At 42.1% G+C, this 11,789-nt stretch overlaps 1 protein-coding gene across 1 annotated transcript in view; it reads left to right on the top strand.

The window, feature by feature from the left end:
* The first annotated feature begins 696 nt into the window (after positions 1-696).
* E(Pc) (Enhancer of Polycomb) overlaps positions 697-11,789 on the top strand; it is a 90,208-nt gene continuing 79,115 nt past the window's right edge. The window contains exon 1 of the mRNA XM_050178126.3: positions 697-1,128. Within this exon, the coding sequence (XP_050034083.1) occupies positions 976-1,128 (153 nt within the window). The 5' untranslated portion in view covers positions 697-975. The remainder of the gene's footprint in view (positions 1,129-11,789) is intronic.

Below are 11,789 nucleotides of genomic sequence, written 5' to 3'. Positions count from 1 at the left end.
CTCGTGAGCGCACAGTCAGAACGACGAGAGGAGAAAAGAAAGATAAAAGAAAACGCGCGCAGCAGAAAGCGCGCGCACTTTTCGGCGCATGCTTTCGGGGTGAAGGCGCCGAGAGCGAAAACAATCAGCCTTTTGATCGGAGTGGGGAACTACGCCTTTATCGGGTCCACTGCGGGTCTGCAGCAGCGCACATTCCCCAGACCTCTCCACGAGGGCGAGGCGCGCGTGACGACTTGTTTTGCACAATGTTTCAGAGATGGCGCCACCGCCGAAGCGCGCTGAAGAGCGCTCAAATGTGCGGGCGGGTCCGGTCGCGCGGTCCTGAGAAAGAAAAAAGAACACCGGAAACAAATGTCATGAGCACTCAAAGGCGCATGTGTAGTTACAATATGCGTTTCCATTAAAATTATTTCCGACACTTATATCGCGTACATTTATGACCCAAAATATGCAACTTGAACTGTCGTAAACAACACACTTCGTGCGCAACACCCATCGGAGACGAAGTTACTCACCAAAACAAAAGTGTTGATACGATAAAGCGAGCCGTAAAAAAATTACAGCGTAACCGGAAAAATTACGAATTGGCTAGTTGGTCTTTTTATGAGCAATAATTTTGAAGAAAGTCGGTACAAAGTTTGAAAGTTCATTAAAAACAATATTTTCGCAGTTCCGATCCAGCGTAACAGATGTCACTAGGTGCATCGTCAACTTCGAGGAGGTTGATGGGATTGCATGGCTGTCGTCCGCCATGATGGTCTTTGAAAAATTTCCTCTATACCTTCGAGTAAAGCGCTTATTATGCATTCTTCATGGAGGTGAGATACCCAGCTTCACCATGGACTAAACTTAGAAACTCTACTCTTTCTAATTGAACCATAAAAACCCGTTTACACGGGTTTTTTGGACTGCTATCTGCCTTGCAATCGCGTGGCCTCGTGGTTCTCCTACGAGGACTAAGAACCACTCGCAAAGATGAGCAAGCTCTCGTTCCGCGCCCGGGCGCTCGACGCCTCGAAGCCCATGCCCATATACCGGTCAGAAGAAATCCCAGATCTTCCGGATTTTGCTGCGATCAACAGAGCAGTGCCTCAAATGCCAACGGGAATGGAAAAAGAGGAAGAATGCGTGAGTAGATTTCACAAAGAATCCACTCTGAATCCTGATTGGTTGCTGACATGCAATGGCGGGTGGTTAAACCGCTCTCCGGTGTTTTGCTCTGCACGTTTCGCGATGAATGTCTTTGCATCGTGGACGTTGTGTGTTTAAAAACTTGTGTGATGCGTTATGACGGTACAACCGATTGTTCGCGCCGTTTGTTGTTTACAGTTAGTGCTCGAGCATCGCGTAAACAGTGCCGCGCAACCGCTCGACGAGCGCGGTGCTCCGTGTGTGACATGTGGTTCTGGTTTGAAAGCGGTGTTTGAATAAACGGTTCTTCGTGTTTATTTTTGCCTTGCGCCGTATCAGTTTATTCACGTTCATGATAACTTCGTGATCACGTTGCCAGGAACGTTTTCTTGCGGCTGTTGGATGAGTGTGCGCGCACACTTTCCAAGTTTTAGCATGTTTAGACGTCAGTGTAGGCTGTGTACCGCGTGGCTCGCGTAAAATACATCGCGATATGCTAAAATTTTCTGTGATCCAGCATATCGTGCTAATTTAAGCTGGTTCTAAAACGCTCTCGCTGCATTGTAAGCGATGGTGATCGGCTTCAGCAGCCGTGTTTTGTTTACATGCGATGTTACAGTGGCTCGTGATTAAAAAAAAAAAAAAGGAAATTTAGTCGATGATTAGTCTGTTGTACCCTTGATGAGGTGACCATTTAGTAGTACTTAAAAGGACACGTGTGAGGCTTCGCAGGTCTTGTTTGTTGGTGTTGTTTACGTACGTAAACAATGCAAGCATGTGGCTTATTTGCTTCTGCTAGCGCGTTTCGTGTGCACTGGCACTGTGTTTCGATTAATCTGACACTCGTATTCAGATTTTCTTGTGCATTTTTTTATGTTTTGCTCGACTGGACTGCCGTTTCTAGTTTATATCGTTATTGTGGCTGTATTATTGATCCTGCTCCTTGATTTTCCAAATTTCATTAAATAGCAGTTTCGATGATAATTTTACTTGTGTTCAGCTTTGACAGGCAGCTCGAATTTACAACGCACAAAGAGCGATGACAACCTGTGGAAGTAGTTTTTCTACGTTACAGATCATGGTTTTTCACCGGTCATTTTAAGAATTGATCTAAATAAACAGTGACACATCGGTAGTTGCTAAGAGGTATTGTGCGTGTGAATTTATATTTATAAATATCAACTGTTGATACACACTACACTGCACACGTATGCCCCTCACATGCATGTTACCTTATTCACTTGCTTAGTTCAAAACACGAATTTGCAGTATGCATAGTATTCAGAAATATATTGAGCATATTCACTTGTTTTTAAAGCATTTACTGTGCTCGTGACGTTTTTTAATGTCTGGCACATAATTTGATGTTCAAACACCAACATAGCTTTTTGTTCGTTTGGAGATGTGAAGAAAATGATTCACTAAGTGGTGAATCACACACAAAAAAATCACGAAAGCTTGCACATTGTGTGGAACAAATGATTGAATGTTGAAAATCTTCCGGCCTGTCCACCCTCTTTAACTGTGGTGACATAGTGGGGTGTTGCATGTTCAGATATTTTTTCATGTTTCTCTGAACATTGCTTTCATGCTTAGCTTGGCTTGATAACTGCATGAATGGGCATTCTTTACCAATTTTAAAGGAAGGCTTTTATGCTCATTGCCATTGATTACTTTTCATTGTATTCTTTTCTTTGTGTGTGGAGGGGGAGGGGGCTCTTATAGATTAGCTTGCATTGAGAATTTACTCATCATTGCAGTTCGAATGCCTAAAATGTTTTCAGTTTGGTAGCTGCACCTAGTATTGCTTCTTTTAGAACATGCTAGGTGATTTGACTGTGACTTTTGAGTATGGTGCCTTCAAATCACTGAAAGTCTTCCTTTTCAGTAATGAAGGATAATCACACAGCTGCACGGAACATTTTGTCTAACAAGACTTTCGAAACTACTATGAACTTTTGACAAGGGTTCTTTTATTGAGACATCTGGTCTGGCTACCACGTGCCTATGGTTATACCTAAACAAGCAGACCATGTGTAGCTTGTGTGGCAGTTTATACAGGGCTATGCTGAAATTCAGTGTATCAGGACACCAGTATGATAGTGCCATTCGCCATTGTCACAGAAGGACACCATGCATCATTGCATGAGCATGATTGATTAACCGTATTTATCGAAAATAAGTTGTGATATTCTTGGCCATGTTTCACGGCAAACCTCACATTTATTTGTCAAAATACATTGTTTGAGGTGGGCAAATTAGGCATTATTTGAAGGCTTATTGTTAAATAGAAACTGCTGCATTGAGTGCAAAGTGGTATTGCAGTGTGCACTTAGTTACAAAGTGGATCTGTCTGAAGAGTTCAGGAAAATTAAACGTCACATTGAGAGCAAGGTCTGTTAGCATAGGGTAAGGAAATGTGAAGGAACGCTAAAAGTGATAAAGGGGAAGTTAATCTAGATTAATGGACGGCAGATTATGTGTTTGCAACTACCAGTAGCATACAATTGCTGAAGGCTTAGCAAGTCAGAGAGGATGCATAAATCAACAGCAGTTCATGCACTGGCTCTGCACAACATCATAAAATTTTACAGCATCTGTGTGGTGCTAGTTTGTTGTTTATCAATAAAAAACAAAACAAGATTTATGATGGTTCTGAAATTCTGCAATAACTCAATTTGGACATTCTTGTGAGCTTTCCTTGCCCTGTAATCTATTACATAAAACTGATTTCATTAGTGCTATATGTTTGGTTGCAAAGATCAAGATAAAGAAGGCTTGGCCATCATTTTTCCTCTAATACCCAACTTTTTGTTCACGCAGTATAGCTGCAGTTAGAGTTGTGAAAGCATCAAATGACGATGCATTGTAATCGCAAAGCATTCTTCCACTATATAATTGCTAATATAGCTTTGAAAGGCATTATTTTATGACAAAGAAATGCAAGTACAGCTTTAAGAGGTTGGTCCAGTCTGAAATAATTTAGCATAACTAGTGTTTCTACAAAGTAGCTGTAGTGGTTTGTTTACATTGTTACCATTCTATTATCATGTAATAGCTAGACCAACAGCAAGTTCTCTTGAAAAACCTGCCGTGGTCTTTCTTGATTTCTTTAACCTTCATGCAGAAACAGTAATGCACCGCTTCGATATTTTCAGCCATTACCTGTGTCAAGAAATTGGTAATAAGAAGTTTACTTATTTAACACCAACAGCACGAGTAAAATGAAAAAAAAAAAAAAAAACCTGCCGAAGTGGCTCGTTGACCATGACATCGTGCTGCTGAGCATGTGGTCACAATTTTGATCCTCCACTGCGGAGGTCGTATTCTGATGGAGGCAGAATGGAAGGATACCTGTGTATTATCCATCCAGAGCCCTCTACAACGGCATCCCTCATAACCCGGTGCGCAGTTATGGGACAATAAACCCCACAGTCTTTTAAAATTGAAGCTTAAAAAGGCACCACATATTGTTAAACAAACAAGGCTCACAGGAGTGTTTATGATCCAGGCTACCTTAAGCGTTGTAGCTTGTGTGGGATGTCCAGGTCACTGAAAATACAGCTTTGATTAAGAATTCCAGCCTAAATATTACACTGCTTTGTAAATAAGAGCTTGGTGACACCTTGAGCAGATGTTTTCAAGACATTTTTAGCTGCACACAGTGAAATCATTGGCTGTTGCTTCCATAAAAAGGAATATGCTTGGCACAGGTAGCGATCAACAAAAATGTTTCATCTGAATTAGAGAGGGAAAGGGAAAAATACATTTGGTGATATGCAAGCAACATTTGTGCTTTGAATACCATCGCAGCTGTGATTTATTCCAAAGCTTGTAGTTGTTAACCTGCTTTTTGTTTTTTTATTAACACCACCAAGTACTGTCTGAGAGGTATTTCACGTGTTGTATGTTTGTTTGTTGCAACTGTTTGGCGTGGTAAGTGTGATGGCGCAGTTGCAGCGCCCATGAAATTTTGGATTTTCTTACATTTTAAAACGTGGAATGTTTCAAGGGGCTTGCATTATATAGAAAGTGACTGCAGACACTTCTAAACAGCGTTCAACAATGTGCATTATTGGGAGGTCACGGATGAAATGCTTGCTAGTGGATAACTGCTGCACTTGGAGCCTCCTTGGCATATTGTCAATGGTCTGCAGGGAGAGAAAATGCAAAGTGATGTCAGAATATCCTTTACTCAATTTATGCAGTACCCAGACTGTGGCAGAAACTATGTTACTAATATGTTTCTCGTGGATTTAGTTCCTTCTCTTCAAAGAGAGCTGCCAGGATTTGTTGGGTAGAAGTTTTATATTTACATTCCTCCTTATTGCTGTGTAAATCTTCTTACCGTGAAAATAAAGTGAGCTCTCACAAGAAAGAGACAAAAGAGAAACGAAACACTTCACTTGCAATTGTCTCTACAATTTTGTTATTAATGAAAAACGAAAAGAAAGCACCCAATTTCCTATATATAAAGTATAGCAATGTGCCAGAGCGAATCTTGCGGGGATTACCGCACATCTGATTTATTTTCTGCATGGTCACTTGAATACACAACTTCATTTTAAGCGAGCAAACAAATATGCTTTTGTGTTGCGAATATGGCAGTTGAATCCCGCTCAACACAATGACCTGCACTTTTGTGATGCTCAAGCCAAGGCATGTAAGCTTCTGTTTCTTTTCAACACCGTTCGGGTGCTGCCGAAGTGGTATCCTCAGTTTCCAGTCTTGCACAATGTGGGACGCATCACAATCTTTGCTTGGTATCTGGTAGATTAGGTGTTAGTATCTTGGAGAGTGCTAGAGTGTCTTTCGCTTTGATGTGCTGTTGCCTCAGTTTTCTTGTTGGTAAGAAAACTAAGGCAGTGGCTCAGAGGAGTGCATTGCAGAAGTACTGAAATTTGGGTCAGTTGGTATTTATGTGCCACAAGGCATTGTTTGGTACTACACTACCACATGTACCATCTTGCAGTTTATTGCAACGAACTAAGCTTTAGTTTGTGGTTGTCAAGTTATGACATGGGGAGGAGCTTCATAAATTTGGTAGTAACAGTACTGCCCTGTATCTTTTGCTTTTGCATTGCTTTCTGCATACTAAATTTCCGCTTTCAGTAAATGTGGCTGGTTAGCAATCCAGCAATGCAACTTACTAAAAACAATTGCGGTAAGGTGGAGCTAATCGCAGGACTAGCAACTAAACTAGCGCTTTCTTGTGTGTCGTCTTCTCTGTTGTCCAGGGACCTTTTTGCAATCTGCATCCAAAAATGTCATCCATTCTGAGCCGACTAACACAGCTTGTTTTATGAGTATGGGCATTGAATAGCTATGCTGAATTCATGTAGTTTGATGTATTTCTTCAAGACTCAATTGTCGTTTATTTTGTGCATAAAAGTTTGTATTGGGACCTTCCCACCGGCACGTTAGTGTGATATTGCAGATTTCAGAGTATTCATGCATTTTTGTGCCAACTTTGCCCAGAATTTGTTTTCAAAACACGCTGAATTAAATCTCATACCTTCAGAATGCTGTGCAATCCCTGTTTATCAATAAACTGTCAACTAGGTGTGAGCATACGATCTCAAAATACAACACACGAGAAGCTGGTGCAGGGACTTCTGGGTATGCCAGCACCATTTTTTGTTCCTGCATTTTTTTTTTTTTTTTTTTTTTTTTTTGCCGTGACTTTTGTCATGGTAAGACATATGTCTGTTATTTTAGAAATGTGATTTACCCATCGAGCTTAACTGCTCACTAGTGTCCCTTTTACCATATATACTCTTGTAAATGTCCCGCCGGAAAGCAAAGTTATTGCCATTGCCGCTTGATGACGCCAGCTGCTTCTCTGTCGATGCTGCTCAGGCCGGTGGCGGTGGACCATTATTTCTTTCTGTGGCGTGTCATTTCAGCTGTGTTCGCAGCGTTTTCAGTCAGATCGGGGATCTTTCGCCTCTAGAGAAGGGAGCCCTGTTTGAGTCCACGCTGGTCAGGGACGATGGGCTGGCATCAGGTTATTTACTGCAGCGTTATGTGATTTGCGCCTCTCTTTCCCTCGGCTATAGTTGCGGAAACAGTATGAAACTTTAGCGAGCCGTGATAGTCTTGATTCGTGTGAGGGCTGCAGCTATCCAAGATTTTAGGAAAAAAGTGCGACCCTTACACGAGTATATACGGTAATTTATCACCTGTTATATGAATATTCAGTTCACCACCACACATACGTGCACACATTTGAAGCAGTAGTTCAGATAGTCTGGCCCTTATCCTTACACCACTGTTTCTTCTATGACTGCTGGATGGCTGCAGAAACCTTTCTTCAGCTTTTGTGTTTGAGGAACTGCTCTGTACCATTCTGGGGCCCTCCAGTAACTACTACTTCTATTCTAGCCCAACTGCATTCACACAGTCACTACAGGAGATGTTAATTTGTGCTTTGTGCCCCCTTATTCTTGGAAAGGCCTCAGTGTGAGGAGCTCAGTTGGGGTGGGGAAAGGGGTTCAAACTTTGGCTCTTTTTCTTTTAGAACTTTTATCGGATGAAAACAGTGATTGTGGCAGCATTCAGCCAAGAAAGCATGGTAATTCCTATTGTTTGTTTGGAGGGATTTTACGGATTGTAATGTCCATAGGTTGACATGTATGAGCACATATAGCAAGTGGCACTGGCTGACACTCCCTAGGCTACATCTGATTCACATGCACAAATACCCAAGAAAGGGAGTGGGAGGACGATTGCTGCAGTAGCTCTGGGGTAGATCATCACACGTGTAAGTGCAGATGTGCATGTGAATGACAACTTGCCGCAGGGCTTCTCCCTGCGGCAAGTTGTCTTTTTTCCACTTTCCTTATTATTTATCTGGCTTTGTTGTCTGTTGGCTTCATGTGGTTGTAACCAATAAACAAAAAATTCAGTCCCTTTATTCCCCTTATCTGTCTTGCTCATTTAGTGCGACAGTAATTGTAACTAGGGCCTCGGAAATCCCGAAAACGCATCATTCGCTTCACCTATTGGATAATATCTTGCTTGACATGCCGTAGTCGCTCAGCTGCTGTAGCATTGTGTTGCCACGCGTGAGGTTGCAGCTTTGATTCCCTGCCACTGCAGCTGCATTCTGACTGGGGTGAAATGCAGTAATACTTATGTACAGTGCTCAGCGATTCTAATGCAATAATCAGCCCGCGTGGCGAGCAGCAGCCACCGGTGAGTGCTGGGTATTAGCTGGGTGCAAACTACAATCACAAGAAGTCACAAAGGCCCCCGCTATCATCGTAGCACAAAGCATCAGCTTGGTTTCCTTACGCCCACTGGTGGTACAAAGAAACGCCAGCAGCCATGCGTGCCGATTATCATGTTCCAAATTTCTTAGCACCTGTACTAGACTGTACTGGATTCTGGACACATGGTGAAGAAGCCCAGGTGGTCAAAATTAAGGAAACATTAGATGGGAGAATTTAATCAATCTGGATTAGTAAATTGCACTTTTGGGGCTCATTCATAAATCTTTTTTGTGTTTGGACTTTCTGCCATTACCTGGAGTTTGCTCTTATGAACAATACTAGTTGACGGGCTTTTAATCTTTAGGAATACGTGCCCTGGTGGGCAGAAAATGTCACTCTTGTCTAGTGAGGAGACTTGGTAATCCAGTAAAGATGCAAAATTGAAAATGGGGTAGTGATGCCACCAAGAAGTTCCCTCATTAGTTCCTTGTGACATCATGGATTTCGGTTGTGTCTGCGCAGGACTGGTTAACTATTAATTGATAAAGAAGGATTACATTGCTACAGTGAGTGCCATGATTACATCCTAAAGGAACAAAAGACTCAAACTAGTGAATTGCCCTTGAGATTCATGCTCTTCCTTTTCTTCAGTTTCACTTCATTTCTCAAGAGATGCTGGTGAAACAGCGCACCATGCCTGCACTTTGTCCGCTTCTTCCTCTCTAGTCTTTCCACTGACATACTTTTCCTTTTATCTTTGTCTATTCAGTTACTTGTTTATAGAAAGGTGTTTGGTAGTAACTCTTGTCAAAGATTTGACAAAATCTGCAATCAGTTTCATTGTATTATTTACAAGGGCATACCACTCATGGCCCAAGTCACCTTGGTGGTTGAGTCTAATGGTTGAAAATACGGCATACTTAGCCAGAGAACTGCAGCTCAAGTTGCTTGGCTGTCGTGATAATTTATTTGTTTCTATTCTTTAACTAGGGCACCTATTATCTGCATCTAGCCCAGACATCATCACATCACTATGAACCCTGCAAATTGTATTTCCTGCAGCCCTCGTTCTAAAAAGAAAGCAAGGGTGTTTTTACAATTGTTACAGGGGACATGGTTTTAAGGAAAGGTTCTGCTCATCACTTTATACCTGGCTGTCATGTATTCGCCTGATTTTCTTCATTGGTACCTGTAGTTTCGTATATATGCGGCCAGCTCATACTTAATGTTGCTGTCGCCTCTATTGCGTGTTTATTTCCCATTTGTGGCAGTTGTATTCCATTAAAATGGAGGGCTGAATGGCCTGTGTATTGAGGTTTCAAGGCGAAGGCCATCAAGTGTCAAAATTAAACAGGACTACAGCGTCCATTATAGCCTACTTGTAACTCTGAGGCATTGAGAACATAACACCTGCCCAAACAACCCATAACTGCTTCAAGGTGTGCTGCAAGGAAACATTAGACTGCATAAAATGGCTAGTTTCAGATAGAGTAGATTAGTAGATTAGAGTGTGCAGTATTTTACATTAGAAATGCGAGCGCAAGCACCATGAAAAGCTACAAAAAAAAATGTTTTGATATCAAAACTAAAAAGAAAACGATGCTGCCATTATTACTTGCTGACAGTGACACAGGGCCTAGGGGGGTATTCTGCAAATGTATACGTAGTGGACCTGTCTATTTCGTCTGCTGCTGGAGTTCTGATTGACTGGGCTTGGGTATGTGCCGGAAGGAGACACCTGCATCCAGCCAATCAGCACTTCAGCAGCAGACGAAATGGACATGTGCACTAGGTGGACACTTACAGAATACCACCCCCTCCCCCCCCCCCCTCCTGGCTTTCTGAAAACCAGCACGGCATCTAGGCCTTTCCTCAGAGATTAGGAAACACCATATTCACTATCTTCCAAGTGCCCTCATCGTCTGCTAAAGTGCTATTTAGAGGCTGCTAACAGAAAAGGTATACAATTACTAGCCCTGCAGCTTTGCAAAAATTACTTCAATACTACATTCTACTCATGATCAAGACAAATGAAAGGGCATTAAGTAATATATGTAAAAGCATTTATTTAGCACTGCTCTGAAGTACACATACCTCTAGCACATTTCAAAAATGCCATCAAATTCTGCTGTACTTGTGCATTGTGTATCAGACATTGTGTAAACTTGGCTATTGTGTGAACATGCCCCTACACATTCTCGAGCACAATGGCCTGCCGGACATTGATCGATAGCCTCAAATGAACGCTTCTGCTACAAGTTATTGTTTTCAGGATGTAGCCATGGCCAAGACAGTAATTCAGAACAGTTCAGTCAGGCTTTGGATGTCGGTTGTGGGTGCGCAGTGAGGTTAGTTACCATTCCAGTTCATAAGCAACATGGCAGCCACATTAGCTTGCATGGTTCATCACTGTTATTACTGTGTGTGCAATTCTTAAAGTGGAAGCGATTGGGGATGAGTGATGCAAAACTGATTAATTGAACGTTGAGCAGCATCAGGGAAGGCAGTCATACAAGTGCAATTTGTACTTTATTGGTATTGATTGAACTTAAAACACCAATCTTATGAAGAAATTTTTTGGAACGTGTTATGGATGCTCACTTGCCTGAGGGATTTGTTCAAGCAGTTTCTCTCTGGTGCCATTTCAGTGCTTTTCCAGCATGCAACATTGCGTGTCAATTTAGGTCATGTCTCTGTTAGAATAAAGGGAAATAGGAAATTTCAAGGGACTGAATCATTGGCACAATTCTGCATCAGCAGTTCGTTCAAACAGCTGCGCCGGCACATTTGACCTCGGATGGTTTAGGCTCTGTCTCTGGCCCACCCCATGTTGACATCATTCACCTTTCCCGAAACTAGGAAAAACTCGCCCTGGTTGCTTAGTGGCTTTGGTGTTGTTCTTCTAAAGCATGAGTCAGTGTGATCAAATCCTGGCCACGGTGGCTGCATTTTGATGCGGGCAAAATGCAAAGATGCTCGTGTCCTTAAATTTAGGTGCATTTTAAAGAACCCCAGGCGGTCAAAATCAATTCGGAGTCTCTCCTTCTGCCATGCCTCATGCTGAGATTGTGGTTTTGGCATGTAAAACCCCATAATTTAATTAATTTTTTCATAAGCTAGGAACTATTCTTGCAAGGAACTGTTAATCATTTTGTTTCTTTAGGCGCGATCCTCTGTTAAGAATGACTGCATTTTCTTTCTGATTGGATAAATATAGTCCTGAAACATACTTTACGCTTGATAGTAAGAGAGATTGGCATGCTGTGGTTCTGTGCACGACTACCAGAGTTGGGGAAATGGCTGGCCCCATGCGGAAGGTGGCTTTACGTAATGAAATAAATTGTCTGCACATTGTGCAATGTTGGCATGCATCTTCGTTCTTGTTCATGGGTCATTATATACTAAATTAAAGAGGAGCCCTTGCATGTTGACTTTCAAGCAGGC

This window comes from Dermacentor andersoni, chromosome 5 (genome assembly GCF_023375885.2).
Source record: "Dermacentor andersoni chromosome 5, qqDerAnde1_hic_scaffold, whole genome shotgun sequence".
In the NCBI taxonomy this organism is placed as follows: Eukaryota; Metazoa; Arthropoda; class Arachnida; order Ixodida; family Ixodidae; genus Dermacentor; species Dermacentor andersoni.
This window is presented reverse-complemented; position numbering and strand designations above follow the sequence as displayed.